Source organism: Eriocheir sinensis, chromosome 2 (assembly GCF_024679095.1).
Source record: "Eriocheir sinensis breed Jianghai 21 chromosome 2, ASM2467909v1, whole genome shotgun sequence".
Taxonomy (NCBI): domain Eukaryota; kingdom Metazoa; phylum Arthropoda; class Malacostraca; order Decapoda; family Varunidae; genus Eriocheir; species Eriocheir sinensis.
In genome coordinates, this window is record NC_066510.1 from 23108207 (window position 1) to 23130706 (window position 22500).

The 22500-nt window shown below is 44.4% G+C and overlaps 1 protein-coding gene across 1 annotated transcript in view; it reads right to left on the minus strand.

The window, feature by feature from the left end:
- Positions 1-22500, minus strand: part of LOC127001478 (zinc finger protein rotund-like) — a 261691-nt gene that overhangs the window by 188834 nt on the left and 50357 nt on the right. The window contains exon 2 of the mRNA XM_050866049.1: positions 11976-12023. Coding sequence (XP_050722006.1) covers positions 11976-12014 — 39 coding nt within the window. The 5' untranslated portion in view covers positions 12015-12023. The remainder of the gene's footprint in view (positions 1-11975; positions 12024-22500) is intronic.

Below are 22500 nucleotides of genomic sequence, written 5' to 3' on the forward strand. Positions count from 1 at the left end.
AGTTGATGAGCCAGGCGGAAGCTTCTTGTGATAAAGAATAGAAAACTTAGCGACCGCTGGGCCGGGCCAGAAGCGCCTGAGCTCACCCGTTCCTTTCCTCCCATATCCTTCCTTCCTCCCCTCCGACCCTCACTGGGAGTCCTACCACCACTTGCCACAAAGAAACCTTAACCCTCCCCCAGCGGGTCGGCATATTAGCCTCTACGAGCAGTGAGCAAAGGGGCGAAAAGTAGGGTGTTGGGCTGTTGGTATTCCACTCACAAGTACGTACCATCGTATTGCATTACTTGACCGATTGGGGGGCTGGGTAAAGGGTCTCCCTGAGGGTGCCTAAAGGAAGGGGGTGTGGCCCTTGTGTGCCTGTGGTTAGGATCGGATCTTGCCTGCCGCGGGGAAGAGTGAATGACGCCATCCGGAGCAGAGCCGCGGTGTCCAAGAATGGGCAGCAGATTCACACATACATTAACAATAAAAAGGTCAGATCGGGCGGGCATAGGGTTGTTTCGGTATTAAGGGGTAAAGAAGCGGGTACGGAGGGTACCCTTTGGGGTCTGCGGCCACCTGCCCCCTGGCCCGCACAGGGGCGCAGAATGCCCTGAAAGAAAAGCCGAAAGAAAAGAGGGGAACAGAATAAATCAAACCTGTCTAGATGCAACCTGCTCTTAAAATGTGTTACAAAAAGTTCTCCTATGGGCGAGGGCCACGCCGGTGATGGCCGGCGGCTATGGGAGGGGACACAGGCAGAGGACTCCCTGCAGCAAGGCCTTAATGCACCGCCAGAGCAACGGCGTCATCGCTCACCACTCCCCTTCTTCCTACCACTCTAAAGAACAGCCCTCGGGTTCTCACGCACAACCTGCCCTGCCCGCCAGGCCCACGGGCAGATGAACTGGTGACAGGTTTTATCTTCCTGTCCGGCGCCACCCATAGAGAGGCCGCGGCGACACCTTTGGAAGAAAGAGCTATATTACCTGGCGCCGGGGTGGAAAAAAATATATGAGATCGCCCGGGTCACCTGGAACTACCTGTTCGCGCGACAGTCGCGCGAGTGCACTTCCCTCACCGGTTGGACGGGATGACGGGGCATCAGGGCAGGAACACCGACACGTTATGCCTCATGCAGTAGTTAAGCTTAGTGCCTCAGTCCAGGCCGTGCGCCGAAATAGCTTGCGACTCATCACGAAACCACGTAAAATCAGCTTGCTTTGCGCAGATTATTGTTTGATATTATTGCCTCCCTAAAATAACAGGAAGTAAAGACATCCTCCCATTCAAAGGGACGGGAAGCGGTGTATGGAGGCAGGGGGAAGGGCGAGGGAGAGAGAAGTCAGACAGGATGTTTGGGTCTACCTGTTCGTGTGGGGGTCACGCGCTGGCTGCATATTCAAATGAGGCGCACGGCCGGGGCCACAATGCACCTAGGCCTACCCCGCTGCTTGTATGCAAATAGGCATGGCTCGTGTATGCAGATGGGGATGGAGACTAATTCTGTAAGCCTATAATATTATGAGAGGGGCGCACGCGACCTGCTCCTGCCGCAGCCTGTTTACGAGGGCTGTAGGTAGGCTTTTTATCGAGCGGAAGAGACTGCATGTTAAGGGGCTGGACAGGAAAGGTAGTAGAGGGGAGAGGGAGTGGGGATAGGAGCAGCAAGTGCGGGCCCCTCATGCTGGCGACACTTCCCGCCCTGCTTATGTGACCCCTCCTGAGTGAGCGCGACTTTGTCAGTACTGCAGAGGAACAGATTGAGGGGTGTGGATGATGCGGCACATACACTTTTACTTATGATTTCATTATCAACATTACCAGATAGACATGCTCCGAATTACTTTTCTTAAGAGCTACATGTTTTCCAAAATATATCGGAGTTCTGGATATATGTTACATGCATTTAGATAGTTATGATATACTGAGAAAATAAACACGAACAAAAAATACGCAAAGTGCCTGGCTTGGTGAGGAAGATACGCGAAGTGAAAATGAAAGATTTCCTTTTACTTCTTCAGCTCCGGAAGTAGTAGAAGTAGCAGTAGTAGTAGCAGTAGTAGTAGTAGTAGTAGTAGTAGTAATAATAGTAGTAGTAATAGTAGTAGTAGTAGTAGTAGTAGTAGTAGTAGTAGTAGCAACTATTAGTTGTATCACTGGACGAATTGGTGGAAGTGGTAGTGGTGGTAGTCGTAGAAAATATGAGAAAAAAGTAATAAGAGAGAGAGAGAGAGAGAGAGAGAGAGAGAGAGAGAGAGAGCGAGAGAGAGAGAGAGAGAGAGAGAGAGAGAGAGAGAGAGAGAGAGAGAGAGAGAGAGAGAGAGAGAGAGAGAGAGAGAGAGAGAGAGAGAGAGAGAGAGAGAGAGAGAGAGAGAGAGAGAGAGAGAGAGAGAGAGAGAGACTTACCCACGGCACTAAGAACCCTTGTATATAGCTTTAGTTGGGCCCAGGAATTCAATTAGAAGTATTTTCCCAGCCTCGTAGCGGCCGAGCTGTTCCCACCCCTTTCCTACCTGTTCAGCCTAAGCCTATTGGCAGCCGGCGGAAGGGGACTCGGCTTAGGATACATTCTTTTTTTTTTAAAGGAAGAAGAGATTACCTTTTTTTTCGTGGAAGGGGAGTACTTTCGCTTTTTTAATAGGTTGTTCCGGTTTGTACTTCACCTTTTTTTTATTCTCGGATCGATTTTTTGGGAACGTCATTTTACTTTGCATTGTTATAACCGTATCTATCGGGGAAGAAGTTTTATTAAGCAGGATACACATGACGGACTTCCCTTCGCCTTGCAGTAGCTTGATATCTAATTATTGTTTGTTTGCCTCCCTGCTTGCTGTGCCCGGCTAACTACCTCGCAAGCACCACGGGAGGAGTTCTGGGAACACTGATGTGGAGGGAAGGGAGAGAGAACGAAAGCGAGAACGAGAGCGAGCGAGAGAGAGAGAGAGAGTTGAAACATGTTCCTTTGTGCTCCAATTACCGCTTCGCTGGACACTCATCCACCTCTACGTAGGCTCAGTTTCATTTTTTGTGTGCTCTCTCTCTCTCTCTCTCTCTCTGGACGTAGGCTCAGTTTCATTTTTTTGTCCTCTCGCTTTCTTTCTCTTCTTTGCCTTCAGGTGCTCGAGTTTCCAGGCAAGGGAGGAGGAAGGGGGGGGGGGGAGGGGAAGGAGGAGGAAGAGGAGGAGAGAATGAGGAGAAGAAGGTGGCGGCGATGACGGCTGTTGAATGATAGGTAACGGATGTCTACGGCTTTGAATATTCGATGGTGAATAAAAAATGAATGAGTAAATACCGCAGGGCTCTTTTTTATTGATGCATTAATTTATTTATTTAATATTTTTTTTAGCTTTCACGCCCCTGTGTTACAATGCGTCGCCAACAACAGCGGTAGAGCGATCGAGGAAATTCAATTAAATTAAATGTGCCGGCCTGAAATTCCAGTATATATTCCACGTCCGAAAAAATGAAATACATAATACGTACATATCTCATGCATATATAAAAGTAAATCCTGATCCGGCGGGCAATGAAGAGTGAAGAGCTTGTTGCAGATTTTATGAAGATACGTATGGATGTTTTTTTGGTTTGCATCTGTAATTTTTTTTTTACCGCATGACGAAAGATAAAAAAAAATGTTTACGAAGACTACCGTTGCTATTGTTGCTATAGTTGATAGTGTTCTTTCAATATTGCCTATACTGACAAAGTTACATATAAATAAGTTTGTACGGAATAGAGTTACTCGATGCCGACAAGATAAAAAAGGGCGTGAGTGTGTGCTTCGTTCGGGTGAATAAAGGCAATTATATATTCCACGTAAGAAAACTGCAGTGAAAAAAAATTAGAGCTGCATTAATTAAATTTCTAAACGCTTTCGTCAAAACAGCGAGCTAAAAATCTGATAAAAACACGTCAGTCGAACCTCCTTGCAAAACATTAATATGGAAAATACTTTATTGAAATCAGTGGTGACTATTTAATGACTCGAATTTTTTTTAGAAAGGAAAGAAAGAGCATAATCATCAGAGAATACTTAAGAATGGTAAATATACCTCGTCTCAGTTGAGTTTAGAAGTTCGTACGGTTATTCTGCAGGTTTTGGTGTGCATCAGTGTCATCTCTCTCTCTCTCTCTCTCTCTCTCTCTCTCTCTCTCTCTCTCTCTCTCTCTCTCTCTCTGCCCCAAGCTCTCTTTCTCTTTTTCATATTTTTTACTCCTTTCTTTCTTTTTCATTTCTCCGTTATTTCCCCCGCCCTCTCTCCCTCCTTTTTTTCTTTCTTCTTTCTTTTTTCTCTCTCTCTCTCTCTCTCTCTCTCTCTCTCTCTCTCTCTCTCTCTCTCTCTCATGGAAGCTCTCTGTTTCTTATTTTTTACTTGTTGGTATCGCTTGTATAATGTGTAAGTTTAATGCAAAACTATTATTTTAACATATTAGATTTAGTACAAGTTACTGTTCTGATTCATCACAATTATTATCACAACAGTACTACTCGCTCCCTTTCGCATCGTTACCATCATCATTATCGTCAATTACAATAAATAATACGAACATCAATATCGCTCGTATATTTTCCCTTCCGATGTGATCATAAATACGGTGCAAGCATAGTTATGTATGTTACGAGTGTTTTTACTGGACGTTGGCTGGCTACGGGAAGAACTTACGAGGTCAGTGAGGTTAGGATTTCACGGAAATGAGAAGGTAGTTGTATGAGCGTAACGAAGATAAATTAAACGTTTCTCTGAAGGCATGATATAAAGTTAGTTCTCATGGCAGTAATACTATTCTGTAGAGGTTTTATTCTCATTTTGCCCTCGATCGAAATCACGCCATATTACCTGACGCATCAAAAAATATTGCAGACTAATTTTTTTTTAATTCCTCTTGCATCATTATAAAAAATCAATTATCAGGTTTATGAATATAATCAGCAACTGTTAGTAGTTGGGGAAACTGTCAAGGCATCTTGCTTTCCTCCTGTACCAGTGTGTTGCGCCTCAACTTGTGCATCACAACAATTTCATATAAGTAGTTTTAGTTATACATAAGTTGTCCTGCTTTTTCCTTAACAGAGGTAAATTGCAATGTATGAATATTGAAATAACGCGATGAGTATTTAAATGTTAAAAAGTAAACGTGGAAGAGTAGAATATATGAATTAACTATAACTTAAAATTTAATTACTCTCAAGTGCTATTGAAATAAAATTCTGAAACCACATTTTATAGTTGCATGTTGCATAAAGCTCACGAACGCCTCTCACATTTAGTATATTTTCCGTTTTTATCAATATTTTATTTTCAGTTTTTCTCTGGCGCGCTGAGCAATCAGTCTCACTGCTTTGAGATGGCTCGAGGTTAGGAGTTTCAATTTTCGGTGAAAAATGCGTAGTCAATAGACTTTCCGAGGGTTCCTATGGGCCCGGCAATCAGGCAGTGTGAGGCCGCCGGGCAGGAGACCAGTGTCACCCCAGCTTCCGTGGCCACGGTGGGGAGGGAGAGACGGGGGGGAAGGGTGGCCGGGAGGACCGAGGGGCAGCGAGAAGGGACACAGAAGGGACACGCCGGCCCTCCCCTTCCGCTAATGCCATTCACAGCCACGCTAATTATCCCACAAGCCCTGGGCCTCCATACCCGCTTCCCTCCTCGCCCCTCCCCTCTACCAGCCTTTCTGTGCCGCCCAGGGTGCCGGCCCTCAGGTGAACTTACTAAAGTCCTCGCTACTATGTCGCCAGACTTAGCGCCGTGGCCTGGCCCTCCCCTCACCCCCCTGCTGAGGGATAACCACATGACCAAGCGGCGATATAGATATTTCAGTTTTTGAAGTGTCATGAAGCTGTTCATCTGTCACGTTTCATATGGTATAAGACCATTCAATAAATTTGTTTTTATCAACATATAAATACGCCTATGCACATATTTATATACAGAGTAATAAACATAATTACATGATTTTTTAACCAAGCTTTCCCTCACCCTGCAACAATATTCTGTATTCTTTCCCTCTACAACTTTCACGTATTTTCTTCATTTCTCCTATCACATTCAACGACAGTTATTTTAAAAGTCACCTAAAGTTTTAGCTTAAATTTTATTTCTTTAAACAATTGTAGTCCGCATCGTCGTCATCGTCATTGTCATCGTCCTCCTCCTGCTCCTCCTCCTCCTCCTAGACCCGTACCGGCCGGCAGCCAGCCACTCCAATCCAGGCCTGGGAACAGTTGCTTGGTGCGACATTTGTCCTCGTTAGGGTCGTTTCACGCTCCCTGTCAAATGCCAATATCGCCCTATTTGTCTCCCGGCCCGGCCCACACACAAAAAAGCAGGAGGGGGAGGGTAGGGGCGGAGGGCTTATGAAATCTATTATCTTATGAAGGGTAAAGTGCGCAAGGCGGACGAGGAACAGTTGGTGGGACTGGCCGGCGAGGCTTCACGGACAAGGCGCAGGGAAAAACGCAGTAGAGGGCGAGAGAAGGCAATAGTGACTTTATGCCTTGGTAATACACGCCTTTGTGTTATACCGTCGGCACACCTTCCGTGAGAGTCGCTTATTCTTTACCAGCTTTTATTAATACCATGACCTAAAAAAAGTCGCACGTCCCACGAAATTTAAAAGAATGAATTTCTCAAGTCAAAAGAAATATAAACAAACATAGAAATAACCTTTCCGTCTGCCTTTCCTTAAATTACGGACATATCTTTTCCTTCTCTCGTCCATTATTCCACCCTTCCAGATATATTTCAATGTCCCATCCCTCTGTTTTCATTCATTTCTTTTCTTTCTTTTCCCAAAGATATAGGAGAACTCCAAATCGTGTCTCCATTAACAGAGAGAAAAACAGATACGAAAGACAACAGATCGGGCTGCATCAGGCCTAATGATACCTTTGATCGATTCCAGTCAAAGGGATAAACATTAAAGGGGATAAAAAAAGACCTTCCCGCACCACCAATTAAGCCGCAATAAATAACAAACCAGAGACCAATAAACGACTGCACGGCCCCAGCAGCCATGAATTATAGAAAACCTGCAAACAAAAAGGAAAAAAAGAGGGGAAGGTTGGCAGAGTCTAACGCGAGGCGGCGGGAAAGACGCGTGAATTGAAAACTGCGATTTTTTGTGCATACCAAAAAAGAGAGAGAGAGAGAGAGAGAGAGAGAGAGAGAGAGAGAGAGAGAGAGAGAGAGAGAGAGAGAGAGAGAGAGAGAGAGAGAGAGAGAGAGAGAGAGAGAGAGAGAGAGAGAGAGAGAGAGAAATAAGACAGCCATAAAAACAAAGACGAAAAATTGAAAACACTGACAAAAAGAAAAAGCAGACGGGCAGACGGATAGACAAAAACAGACAGTGATTTAAGACAGACAGATTATGCAAAGACAAAGACACTGCAAACAAAGACAGATATAGACAGACAGATCTAAATAAAGGCAGATAGACAACACATTTGCAAAGACAGATAGACAGACAGAGAAGACAGAAACAGAGACATACATACGTACACTAATACACATAAACAGACAGTTAGGAAGACTACAAGGCAGAGCGCCAGAGATTGACAGGCAGTCAGACACACAGACAGACAAATTAATCATTTACTCACCACTGATATAAGCCTCGTGTAATTTCCTCTCATTCATTTTTAATACCTTTCAGTTCCCCCTTCTGAACACAGGTAAGAAAAACCGTACGAAATAAAAAAAATAATGCGCTTCAAATTAGTTTTCCTCCTGGCGAGCGGAAAAAAAAAGACATAAAAAAAGGACATTTATAGAAAATCAGCGCCAGTAACAAAAGACTCAGTTTATTTAATTACGTGTCCGGGAGATTCAAACATATTACAGGTGACTTTAATGATGTGCGTGAACGCCAGTAGAGTAAAACATAGAAGTCTGAGCGGCAGAAAAGAGTGTCGGCCGCTGTGTTGTCTTGGTCTGGCGGGCGTGAGAATTGTGAGCCTGATCTTCATGCCGACCAGTAAAGGATCTCGATTTACAGTGACACGCCCTTATTTGAATCAATATTTCTTGTTACCCATTCTCTCTCTCTCTCTCTCTCTCTCTCTCTCTTTGCTCTCTGTCGCTCGCTCGCTTCCATTCGCTCCTTGTGTTAAAAGGTTCCTGGAAGAACAAGAAAATAATCACCAGACTCATTTCCGTGCCTGGGTCCGCGTTCACGTCAGGATCCGTTCATTCAGCAGCCGTTCAAGAAAGAGCCGGTTGCGTCTTCTCGTGAGAAAATAATTGTGATTTTGCTCCAGAATCAGCTTGTTCCTCCGAGCCGGCGTTCACTAAGCGACTTACAATCACTCGACATTATTTATAAATTTTCTCTGCTTTGTCTTCTCCTTCTCGTCCTCTTCTTCCTATTCTTAATGCTGCTCTCCATCCTGTTCCTCCACCTCACCATCCTCTTTGGTTTCTTCTTCTTTTCCGTCTCCTCTCCTTCAATATACCCTCCTCCTCCTCCTCCTCCTCCTCCTCCTCCTCTTATTCCGTTCACCGTGTTTCTTCACTCTGTGGGATCACAAGTCCCCTAATACACCCTTGCCACTTCGCCGCTTCACCACATCATGAAAGAAAAATTAACTAAAGAAAACGAGCACAAACATTATTAGTTCGCCGCGCCTAGAAGAGATGTCGATAAAAATAAAATTGCTGATGTAGTGTGCAATTACCAGTAAAAGCAAATTATTTTCTCCGACGCTTATAAATATATATGAACATATACGTATCTATGAGCAGACGTATATATGTATGTATGTGTGTGTGTGTGTGTGTGCACACACACACACACACACACACACACACACAACACACTTTTTTCAAATGTCTTTCGGAAACATGGTATTTATTTATTTTAAACACAATCTAGATATATATACATATTTTAATATATGATGTATGATTGATAATCTAATAAACCGTTGGAAGGATGATACTTGCACCACTAATGTAGGTGAAAAAGTCTTAGATTCTTCACAAAAACGATTTGACCTTAAGCCATCGTCACTCTCAACTGTAGCCTCTTCACCCAAAACGAAACTTTTCGGCACGTACTCATAAGAGAGAATGAAATTATGTTAAAACGTAAACTTAGTACCATGAGTATTCAAGAAAAAAGGAAACAAGAGAAGAGCACGCGAGCTTCAGGTGATGGGCTCTGTTCCCACCCAGATGTAAAGGTGTGCGTGGCAGCATGCGATAGGCGGCGGGTCTGCAGTGTTAGCCGCCGCTGCCGCCACCGGCCTCTCCTCTCGGCCTGGACATCCCCGCCGCCGCCGCCGCAGCGTGAGGTGCAGCACCCTAATCACCCACATGTTAGAGACGATAATGCCTTCACAGATACATCCTCCTGATCATGTAAGCCTAAGTGTTATGACTTGGAAAACAGGTCAATACATAATATATATATATATATATATATATATATATATATATATATATATATATATATATATATATATATATATATATATATATATATATATATATATATATTGGCTACAGGATTATACATTTCCATATTATACATTTCTCTTCAATAAAAGTCGATTTACTGTGTGTTGCAGTGAACAGTATCCACCAGGATCACAAAACAATTTATATTCAAATTATTCAGCACGGGAGGGAGGGACTGGGGGAAATTGCAGCGGGAAAATGGGAGGGGGTGAAGGGAGGGCAACAGGAGGGGGAATATGAGTGGAACAATAGAGCAGGAGGGAGGGGGGGAGGGAGGGAGGGTGGAGGCCCCGAAAAATAGCAGCAGGCCAGGAACAAGAGCCTCACCATAGATTGGGTCGGGCCGCCGCGCCCCGCGATGGGATGAGTGCGGCCGGCGTGTGGAGCGGGGCGGGCGGGGCGAGGTGGAACGGCTAAGCGGAATGGGGCAAACGGGGCGGGGCAGCCGTACACGTCTTACTGCAGAAGAGCCATCAAGACATCGAGTCTCGCACACAGAGGTGCCTTCCGCTCCCGCCCGCCACGGAGGGACTTACAGCAAATCTCATCCCATCATGTCCGACCTCGAGTGTCGAACTGAGGTCCCCTGAGTGTCCAGGCGTATTAATTATGCAATCTGTGTGTGTGTGTGTGTGTGTGTGTGTGTGTGTGTGTGTGTGTGTGTGTGTGACCCTAACATCCAGAAACACACAATGGCAAATAAATAATGAGGACATACGCTCATGGTTAACGTAAATTTTGAGATTCAACGAAAACAATTCAAAAGTGCAAACATGAAAACTTTGGCGATCAGAGAGATGTATAAATCACGTTTCATTTTGGTTGGCATAAAAAACAAAGTGGTGAAAAGGATTCTTTCACAGCATTAATAACTATGATATAAGTTGCAGCACAGAAATGAATCTCCATGATTAGAAGAGTATTAGAAAATTGCATTACTATGATACACACTTTCCCTTGCAACTCAGGTGGGAGATTGATGCGAGCTCTTTACGCAATAAACTCAGATCCTGAAGGATAGCAACGCCAGGTGTGTCTAGCTTAGAGGAACCATTCATTATCTAATTAAAATCAGCATTGTACCGACGCAAATTATCGACGCAGGAGCAGTCAATCATCCTCCTATTTCTGAAGAATTTGTGACGCCCACACGTAACAGGATACGCGTATTACAAGGATGATAAGTACTTTGGAAGGTAGCGAGCGCAAATTATGGAGGGGCTAGATAACATGACTTAACAGGATGTGCCTGGAGGGGTGCGCCGCGAGGGGACCGCTGAACCCCCCGCTGTTTTTGGATGTGTTTATGGTCGCGTGGTGGAGGGAGATCAAGTGTTTTCGCAGGTGTTGTTGAAAGAAATTACACGTACACAGTTTGTTTACAAAATAGTTCATAGTATAACATGAGTGAACGCTTGGTGAACATTGAAATTAAAGTATATCAAAAGTGGCAGTTAAGTTAAAACATATACTTGATACTCAGACGCCTTTTTGGTTGCAATCAAACAGAAGCTAACTCTGTACTCAACCACTTTAACCCACTGAGTACAGCAACCTTCTCCTCGCACCCTCCTCCCCGCTATAACAACCCAACAGGAGTAACTAATGAACGTCAATATATTACTTAAACTAAACAACATACGGAACGGGTACCAAAAAAAAAAAAATAGTGAACACGATTTTCACAGCAACGATCTCTATATAAACGAATTTGTGCGTCATACAATAGTTCACAGAGATGCAAGATAAATTGTGCTAAACATTAAAATAACGATAATGAAAGTGGAAGGGGAGGGAAGACTGTAAAGGTGAAAGGAAAGGTTAATGACAGGGGGAGGAAGGAAGTTGCGGAAAAAAATAGAGGGGAAAGATGGGACGGAGAGCAAATCTATGGCGAGGTAAGTAGATAAGGTGGTAAAGGGAACGACCACTGAGTAAAGAAATGAAGGGGAAAAAAGGAGACCGGAGAACCCAAGGAATATGAAGTAGAGGGGGAAGAGGAAACTGAGAAGACACGGAAGGAAAGATGAGAAGAAAAAGAAGAAGAAGAAGAAGAAGAAGAAGAAGAAGAAGAAGAAGAAGAAGAAGAAGAAGAAGAAGAAGAAGAAGAAGAAGAAGAAGAAGAAGAAGAAGAAGAGGAAAAAGAAGAAGAAGAAGAAGAAGAAAAGAGGAAAAGGATGAAAAAGAAGAAGAAAAAGGAGAAAAAAAGAAAATGCTGAAAAAAACAAGAAGAAAAAACAAGGAAGAGCGAGAGGAGGAGGAGTAGGAGGAAAAAAAGGAAGAGGAGTATAAAGAAACATAAATAAAAGAGAAGAACAAGGACGATGAAAAGAATATCAATCTAAATAAAAGGGAAAGGGGAGGGAGAAAGAGAAACGTAATAGCAAAAAAAAAGAAAGACGGAAAAGAGCGAGCGAGTTACCTGGAATGGGAGGAGGGTGGGAGGGGGCGAGAGCGGCGAGGAAAGAAAAGAGAGAAGAAAGAGAGGGAGACAGCGAGAAGGGAAGGGAAGGGAGGGCAAGAGACACCACAAACCTGCAGGAGCTCCAAGAAGGTGCCGCGCCGGGTACTCATCCTACGTACCTGAGGACGGAGAAAAGAAAAAAAAAGTTAGATAAAATATATATAAAAATGAAGAGTGTAAATACGAATAAAGCAGGGTGGGGTATAACAAAGAAACTCTCTCTCTCTCTCTCTCTCTCTCTCTCTCTCTCTCTCTCTCTCTCTCTCTCTCTCTCTCTCTCTCTCTCTCTCTCAATATAAATCTCCTCCGTATGGCCAAAAACTCCACCTCTAATTCACTCCTCGGCGCCCCATTCGCGAGTCCTTTCCATCGTAGGTCTTCGGGACTTAAGTTTTTAGGGACCTGAAAGCGGCCAACTTTTAAAGATGAAAGCCATGTGAAGTGTCCTCATTTTCTTAAAGTGTCCTCAAGACGTTAAGAGCCATCAACAAACTTTGGAAATCGAACACGGCATAAAACCCTGATAAAAGTCATAATCTTGAGGGGAAAAAAAAGGCGGTTTGGTGGAGGGTTAGTGAATGTACGTATTGAATGGATAAACGAAATCGGTATACACAGCATTTGTATCACACACTTTTAGACAAATAGCTTGTTATATATCCTGTTGGCTGCTTAACGTAAACACCAGAAGGTTTACTAAATCTTCACCAACTTCCGTAAGAATGTGGAGCAGCCCGGGGCGAAGGAGGAGGGGAGGGGGAGGGGTGGAGGGGGGAGGGGGCGCCAGGCAGCGGTAAGAGAGGTTGAGGAGGCGGGAGGGGTAAGAGGAGTCTTGCCCCACAGCACCGAACTTCGTTGTATTGATTCTTGCGGCCGGGGCGGGGCGGGGCGGGGCGGGGCGGAACGGGGCGAGGCGGGGTCGAGGCAGGGTTGGGGCGGGACGAGCCGGTAACTAACACTGCACTTAGAGCTTAATAATCGACACAAGAAGCAACTTATACCGGACAGGTGTTTCTCGCAGCAGAGTCACGGAGCAGAGTATGTCCTTGTAATGTGCGCTCCATTACCGCCGCTGCTCTCGCCTCCCATAACGCGGAAAATAGCCCAGAACGACTAGAGGGAGAGAAAATACACTCCTTAAAACACCACTGCACACCCTGAAAGAACGAACCCGCGCGCGAAGTATGGCAGCCGGGCACCATTACAAGTCAGCTGCATGCAAGAAGGTGTGTGCCATTTAATTATAATACACGTTAAAAACAATTCAGCGAAACTAGGCCACTTAAGAGCGCCCGGCACCACTCAGCAAGGCGGGCCATGGCGAGGGGAAGGGAGGGGGCGGAGGGCCTCTCGGGGCACTCCTGTCTTGGTGATTAGCAGCCACTGGACGAGTCAGCCTCATTAGGGTCCGTTTAGCTGGAGAAAGCGGCTTAATAGGAATTCGAGATTAGCATGTTAGTAATGCGTGAAGACGAGGTTTAATTGTGGATCATTCCTGAAGGGTGCAGGTGTAGTAGTAGTAGTAGTCATGGTGATGGTGGTGGTAACAATAGCAGTAGCAGCAGAAGCCACGACAGCAACAGCTGCAGTAGTAGTAGAGTGGCAGAAGAAACAGAATGTAGGGTATTAGCAGTATGAATAATCTTGGAAACAATTTTAGTTTCCTCCTGTACTGTACAAATTCAGTCCATGATTCGTGTTATCATGCAACGAAAGGAAACGAAGAGGATCGTCAAATTATACCGTGAGATTAAAAAGACACTCGGGCAGGCGTGATGGCTGACGACCCGCCTGGTGGCAGCGGTTGACAGCCAGCTGACGCCTCCCCGTAACTCGCCAGGCAATTACTTCACTAAAATGCACGTCGTAATTGGCCCGGACAGGTATGAGAAGGAATACATATTTTTAGACATAATTTCCGACCACTAATGGCGGGATGGTAAGGGGGACGCCTGGCAGTAAATTACCGCCGGAAACTCAAACGCTTATTTCCGCAATAATATTTTTGATATATCGGGCTTGCGTGCATCGCGCGCTCCCGCCAGCGGACCAGGACTGCGCGCCGCCCCAGGAGGGAGGCTCGGGGCCGCCACCTGCAAGAGACAGCAGGAGCGGGAAAGAACAAGCCGCAGCGGTCGCCGCTGCCGCCGCCGCCGTCTTGCCCGAGCGGCGAGAGCTTGTTAGGAGCACCGGCGACACACACGCGCGCGCGCGCGCACACACACACACACACACACACACACACACACACACACACGTGCGCGCACATGCACACAGTAAAAAAAAAAAAAAACAGTAAATAAACATACATACATAAAAACAAACACGGTCTGATACATGCAGCGGAACAAACCAACCAACACTCAAACAAACGATCAAGGAAACATACGAATAAACAAACATCGCCTCACACGCACGCAAGTGTGTGCTACTCCGACACGGTCTCAAAAGCCTCCGTCCAAAAGAAAGTTCCAACAAAAAACAAACAAACAAAACACATAAAAAATACACTTCAAATAAACATGTGAAAAAAACAAACAAAAAAAAAAATACTTCAGCCATCCGTACATACATGCATCATTCTCACACATAAAAATAACTACAAAAACTATCGTATACATGTATGAAAACGTTACACCATGTTGAAAAAAAAAAGAAATAAAAAAAAGTTGGTGAATTATATTTGGCCACAGACCCATAAAGCTTTCTAGCCGAGCCATAAAGATCAGCCAACAATCAGCAACATCAGACGTGGATCAACCAATACCTTGATCCACGGCCGCGGTAAACGGAGGGACGAACTGTGAAGTGCCACTAAATAAAAGAAATTACTTCCCGTCCCAAAATTTAAGGCTCTCACGTTCCCCTTAATACTGAAGTGTCTGTGCAAGCAACGAAAACTGAAAAGTCACCCAAAAGTAGGAGCCACAACAAAAAGAGATTTCACGCACGATTTATGGGCTCTTAAACACACCGTAACGAGAAGGGAAACTATAAAAGCCATTGAATACTTTTAAACATAGGGGTACATTCTCGAAGACTTCAGATACGAGAGATATATTAAAGTAGACACTGTAACAAAAGAGTAATCTGTCTTGGTGCTACGTGATCACACAAATGCTGCGGGGAAATAAGAGATTCCAAAGTCTCACAGATGTTCAAGAGCCAGGAAAGCACCAGGAAAATACATGGAAAACTTTGCCACGAAAAAAATATCAGCTACACAAACACATGAAAAGAATAGAAAATAGAAATGAAAAACGTTCCTGAAAGTAATACTTGGCAATATGAATTCGAAACAGGTACATGCTTTTATTGTAGCTATTATTATTATTATTATTATTATTATTATTATTATTATTATTATTATTATTATTATTATTATTATTTCAGCTATTATTGCAATTATCACTATTATTATTATTATCATCGTTACTTATATTATTATTTCAGCTGTTATTGTAATTATCACTATTATTATTATTATTATTATTATTATTATTATTATTATTATTATTATTATTATTATTATTATTATTATTATTATTGATGGTTTCAAGTTCTTTTTTTATAACTAATAAATATTGATCATTGTTTATCAGTATTTTTTTAAGTAGTACAAATCGTAATAGAAGTAGTAGTAGCAGTAGTAGTAGTAGTAGTAGTAGTAGTAGTAGTGATATAAGCACTATTAGCATGGGGAGGCGGTGGCTGAGTGGTCAGCGTGCCAGCATGATGAGCCCGAGGACCTAGGTTCGAGTCCCATAAACACGCTGACAATTCTCCACCATCGCCGAGTAGTGGAAGATTACCCACATGCTCCACATTATCAATCAACCCTAACTTCAGCGACATCGTTCAAGTGGAGCACCATGGGGCAGCAAACAACGGCCACAATAAATAAAATTCACCTGCGCCATTAACGACTGGGGTCGTCCAAAGAGACCCCTCAAGAGAGCCTACCAGCGCTATAGGCAACATTTAAAAACAAAACAAAACAGCAACAGTAATAACAACAGTAGCAGCAGCAGAGACAGAACAAGCAACATTAAAAGTAGCAGTCATAGTATTGTACGTTTAGATAAGTATTTTTCTTCCATGTTTTCATATTTCAGCGTCTATTTTAACCCCTTCCCTTGCCCTTGAGTCATAACAGAGGAAGAGTGGAGGTATTCGTCGTGTATCCATCAAGCCTCGCCGGGTAAACACTTGTTCAAATGTTGCACTAAATACTTCTGTTCTCTCTCTCTCTCTCTCTCTCTTTTTCTGTGTGTGTGTGTGTGTGTGTGTGTGTGTGTGTGTGTGTGTGTGTGTGTGTGTAGCAGTTGTGTCCATTATTTACGATGCCACACCCTCAGTAACCACCCACTTCCAAAGCAAGCATCAACAATCTTGCTGCTACAATTGGCATGGCAAATCCTCACCACAGCTAACCAATTTTCTGTAATCGCTTAGAGCCAAAGGAGTGGCAGACGTACCCAGCAGATAAATTTACGTTCACCATAATATGTCGGTAGCTAACAGAACAGAAATTTCGCCGATTAGAAAAAAAAAAGGATTTTCTTAACTGATTTAGTAATATCAAGCAGTACTTGTAGTAACTTACAAGGTGCTTTGTAACATAAGGACGTGTGCTTATTTGCACGTACATGAGTGCACATTCATAAATATGGGTGAGAAACCAAACATGAAGAAAAACACGCACACAGACACACACAAAAAAATAATAAACACACACATACACACGCGCATGCACGTGCGCGCGCACACACACACACACACACACACACACACACACGGGAGAGAGAGAGAGAGAGAGAGAGAGAGAGAGAGAGAGAGAGAGAGAGAGAGAGAGAGAGAGAGAGAGAGAGAGAGAGAGAGAGAGAGAGAGAGAGAGCACAAACACACAAACGCACACCTGTTTGACTCTCCGCCATTTAGATAATCAACCTTGCCACACACCTGCTCTTTGCGATCTGACAATTACTCTCTCGCTCCCGCAGACCAGTTCCCCGCCGACAAAAACAGGCTGGAGCACGTCGCGGCGGAGGAGAATATTCTGTAAGTGATATTACCAATTTGGCCATAACACATTCTTATCTGCAGCCTCACATTTTCGGGGGTGAAATATATAATCGATTATTTGGCCACGGTGGCTCATTACGTGTGACTCGAAATAGTATCAGTCGCTTGATGAGATAAGTTTTCTTTTCTTCCGAAACATTTTTCTTTCTTTGCGTGTATGCTGTAATTCGTGCTATTGTTGAGTCTTCTACTATGTAGTGATTAAATGAATTCATATTAGGTTTGTGAAGAATCAATATAGATATGCTCTGTTACCAAGCTAGCATGTCGTTGAGTCTCAAAACTGTTGACGTAAATCTAATCGACAGTTCTTTTCCATAAGTTGTGTTCATTTTTTACTGTGGATCATTTAATTCAAACCACAATGTTCTCTGTAACTATACTCAGTGGCTTATTTTCTTAGTTCAGTGTCATGTGGCATTACTAAAGAAAATCTTGCGCGACATTATTTACACAAAGCAGACACAATAGTCCATATAACGATAGGTTTCCTTCAAATTTAGCTGATGACAGCTGTCAAGCAAACGATAAACTCATATGAGCATCATACGCGATAATTATGTAAATACATAAACACTTAAATGACCCCACAGGACAAGCCATAAACGGGTAGCGCAGAACTTTGAAAGGAAATCTCTCTCTCTCTCTCTCTCTCTCTCTCTCTCTCTCTCTCTCTCTCTCTCTCTCTCTCTCTCTCTCTCTCTCTCTCTCTCTCTCTCTCTCTCTCTCTCTCTCTCTCTCTCTCTCTCTCTCTAGGATTAATATTTGCGATAAAAAGGCGCACCTGCTGACGACACAATACGCAGTGAATGCCTAAACATGGAAGGAGTATGAGCATAATGGTTTGTAGCTGTGCGACACACGTGGACAAAGAAATATGAAAATAAGAAAAGAAGAAACAGTGTCTTGCCTCTTTTTTTGTGTGTGTGAATCTACACCGTTCTTCAGATTCTGTCTCCGTGTTTTTGTTGGTCTTGTCTGATCGTCGTGTCTCTGTTTGTTAACTGTCTTTAAGACCAAAACTGTCGACTTTGACATTGCTCAACTGAACGTTTTCAAGTCCGTGAACATTTTTTTCGAATTTTTCCTGGCATAACAACAGGCAGCCCACCGCCTGAATATTCTAGGAACATGTGGCAGTCTGGCAGCATAGTTCTAGTGTTAAAGAAAAAATATATATATAGTTACTGTGCAAAGTGGTATTTTGTGGTCTTGAACTTATCGTGTATCTTAGTGGTGACCTTGTAATTTGATGCAGTACCTACACAATCATTTTTATCCTCGACATATATTTTACCTCCACCTTCTCCTCCTTTTTCTCCTGCAAGGACTCAAACGCAGCTGGAGCGCGTGGTGCGGACGCCGGCATGAAGAGTGATCAAGAACATTGCTATATTTCTTGTTGAAAGGTTTCTTTTTCGAGAACATATGCAATCACACGAGGAAGTGAAGAGAGAACATGGATAACCATACGTTAAGTGACTGATTTACTCGCAAGAGTATCTCATTGATTTACTGACCAAAATTAAGGAATTTTTCGTGATTACACGTTTGAAAATCCAAGAAATCATCCAAAATCGGAATGAATATACTTATTAAACTGTTTGTTTGATTCTTTGGATTACCTACTCGCAAATTCATATGCGTAAGGAAACTTCTAAGTGTTTATCCGTTTGAAATCAACTTTTCTATTTCTAATACTTTGAGCAAAAGAAGCAAAACGCTGCACTAGTTCTCCCGAGTCTCGTTCCACCACGACAGTCGAGGCTGGCGCATGGCCGGCGTCTTGCGCGCGGCCTGCACCGAGGAAACACAAGAGCAAACATTTGTAAACGTCGCATCGCAGCAATAGGATCAAGGCTGACTGCGGTAACTGCCTTCCTAAGCTTTCAGGTAGAATTTTGTTGATGGCCAGGTTGTCCCCGGCCGAAAAGCCTTTGGAAGAGAGAGGGATGGGGGTGTACCAGGGAGGGAGGCATGGAAGGAGGCAGCGAAAGTGAAGGGGAACGGAGAGGGAGGGAGAGGAAAGAGGGGGAGAGGGAGGGAGTGGCCGGCATTAGGTGGGAGGAGCGGCGGCCCCTCCTCGAGTGGGGAGAGCAGTCACCATGAACAACACTCCCGCGACATCTATAATGCATATATCAAAAACGTCGGACACAGCACGACTAAATGGAAATTCTCTAACATCGCCTGCATGTATTAATCTTTGTCAGCATCAACTTCTCAATTTTTCATGTTGTTTCAGCAGCGAAAATAAGTTTTTAAATGGTGATGCACTCCTATTCTTGTTTTGTTGCAGCGAGTATTGCAAAAGCTCCATCCACCGCTGCTGCTGCATTTGTTTTGCCAGATAATAACATCGATACACGTCCGCTGCTTTTGTCGCCGTGTACATTTCGCATCCAAGCTTGTACATTTATCGTGGAGCGTTGTTTGAGAGAGAGAGAGAGAGAGAGAGAGAGAGAGAGAGAGAGAGAGAGAGAGAGAGAGAGAGAGAGAGAGAGAGAGAGAGAGAGAGAGAGAGAGAGAGAGAGAGAGAGAGAGAGAGAGAGAGAGAGAGAGAGAGAGAGAGAGAGAGAGAGAGAGAGAGAGAGAGAGAGAGAGAGAGAGAGAGAGAGAGAGAGAGAGAGAGAGAGAGAGAGAGAGAGAGAGAGAGAGAGAGAGAGAGAGAGAGAAAACCTACAGTGGCAAAAAACAAAAACATAAAACAAACGAAGCGACAGATAGACAGACATATACAGAAAAAGGCACCGGTAAAAAAATGATGACCGTGAAGGAGAGTAACAAACAAACAAACACATCTGACCAACCCATGAACCACACACACACACACACACACACACACACACACACACACACACGAACACACACACAATAATAACAAGCGGACGGTATCCCCAAACAGAGCGATGACCGAAGAAGGAGGAGCAGAAGGCAATGAAGAAGGCGGGCGGACAAGAAGGCGTCGGCTCCCTTCCCGCCCCCACGTCTCGTCCTCCAAACATCGGCATCACCGGCTCTCCGGCAGCCTCTACCCCACAATTAAAAAGATGCAATTACCAAAAATTAGCTCACAGGCAGCTCACGGTTGGGGTGCGGGAAGAGGGGGAAGATGCGGCGGGGAAATGACAGGTTCCTCCGGTAATTCTTTCCGGCCAGGGGAGGAGGCCAAGGGGGAGGGTGACGTAGGGGGCAATGATCCTCTTGTTTTATGAGGGAAAATAACCACTCGTCTCCTTTGGCATATTTATACAGCCTCGTCGCGTAATAAGATACACTTTCTGTTATTCTGCGGCAGTGACGGGAAAGTCAAATTATCTCGGGGCAGAATCATCATAAGGATCGTTCCCACTACAACAACAACGACGCGAAGCTGATCATTACGAGGGGCAGCAAACAGCGCCATTGTAATCAGACACATATCATTCACATCAGAGGTAATAAAGCAAGGACAGCCGTGACGGAGGAAAGGATTATGCAGGTGTGTGTGTGTGTGTGTGTGTGTGTGTGTGTGTTTGATCATAGTACCTACACATTCTATCGGTTATCACAAGTGCTTTATGTGTTTTAGGGAAATTTCACTACCGTCAGAGGGAGGTAAAACAATGATTACCTGAAGACAACATCGCTGAGGGATGGAAATTCTAAGAACGCACTGCCAACACAATTACTTAACTTCAATAGCTAATAAGACATTCCCATATCTTAACTCACACATAATGCAACCGCCCCTGTCCGTGATCCTGACCACCACCCTGTTTCCCTGCGCCCATCACCCTGCCAAGGCCCGCCATACAGCCATCAGTAGTCCCGTCTCCCTAGTCTTTCCTCCCCCCTTTCCCTCTCTACCCGCCCTCACGGAGTGGAAGAAGAGCTCGGGGGCTTGTTGTTCTCCCGACAGGAACCTCATGAAGCCTTAATCACTTTGTTCCTAGTTTCCTTATGATAGTGAGGGTCATTAACGTAAGTTATAGCGCATATTAATTTAATCACAGTGATTCTGCGAGGTAGGGAGGGTGCAGTTAGGGCAAGATGCTTCATGGTTCTGCTCCTTCTAATTACTCCAGAAATTATAATGAGTAAATCCCAGTGATATCCACCGTGCTTAATAATGATCCGTCAGAGAGGATGTGCAAGACAACGTAAACAGCTGAGGTTATCACTGATGCCACTTCACCTGTCTGGTTGCCCACCTGTCTAATTACGTACCCGTCTGGCTACCCACCTGTCTAATTGTCGACCTGTCTGGTGGGCCACCTTTTTTTATTCACCTGCTTGCCTTTTCCATCCTTCACTCGACCTTCCTGTCTGCCCACCTGTCGAGTCCCCTTCCTGTCCTGGAACCTTTTTGACCTGCAGACCTATTTATCTGTCAAGAGGCAACGGCATAATCGCTTCCTATGTAACGTTATACTGCATATGTTTGCCTGGCGCTTATCCCGTTTCAGCGTTATTATTGATGATCTATGTTCATCCCTACGTGTAACGTTACGAATAGTGTTTGGCTGCATCGTATTGTTCATCGAAGGCAACTCTGGATCATGTTTGCCTCACTCTCCTCGACCTTCTGACCCAGACCTTAATGCAACGTCTGGGTGTGAAACGAGCGGTAAAGGCAGGGAGCTTAAATGACTCCCGTTTGTCATGGGGGACGAAGTAATGTTATTTAACCACGGCCTCTCACTCCGCGCCACACATCATTTGTACCCCATTACAAGTTCCCTAATTCTACATAATACGTCCTCCTCTGTGGTTACGGAGGAGGCTGCTGCTTCTGAATAGCTACCTCTGCTTTCTGAGGGAAGAAGCACCTGAGTGTTAATATTACCGCTCAGGCGCTGCTGGGGGCGTCTCGCAAAACTAGAACACGATACATAAACACGGTCTTCACCCCGATGACTCACGCCCGTGATTACCACGCCGCCGCCGATTACTGTGTGACACGCCGGAAGCTCTTTGTGGAGGGCAGCACGCAGATTCTTGTCTTCTGGCGCCATAGTTTCCAGTTCCTGTTGGTGTATGTATGAAGAGGTTGGCTTGTGTGTGTGTGTGTGTGTGTGTGTGTGTGTGTGTGTGTGTGTGTTTGTGGCTCAGACTTTATTTACATTGTGACGATGTCTATGAATATTCGTCTTCATGCACATATTTTTTTTCTTTTCCTTTTTGAAGCGGCAGCATTTTTTTATTTTATTTCTCACAGCAATATGTTCAGCCCCTCTCTTACGCTGATTCTACTAGGCGCATATTTGCCCTCATCTCCCCTTTTCCCGCTTCACCTTCCCTCCTCTTCCTCTGCTCTACAGGAACGGAGAACGGCTCCCAATTTTCGGTCCTAAAAACTGCCACTACTTCCCTCCGGCCTCGTCAATCTCAATCATCCATTCCCCTCATCTGTTTCCCTCATCAATCCCTCCAATCAATCTCCCTAACTCCTGTCCCCCAGACCAAGCTGCTGCAGACGACACTACGGGGAAAAACAGAGAATCATTCCATCGCAGTCTTCCTCCTCCT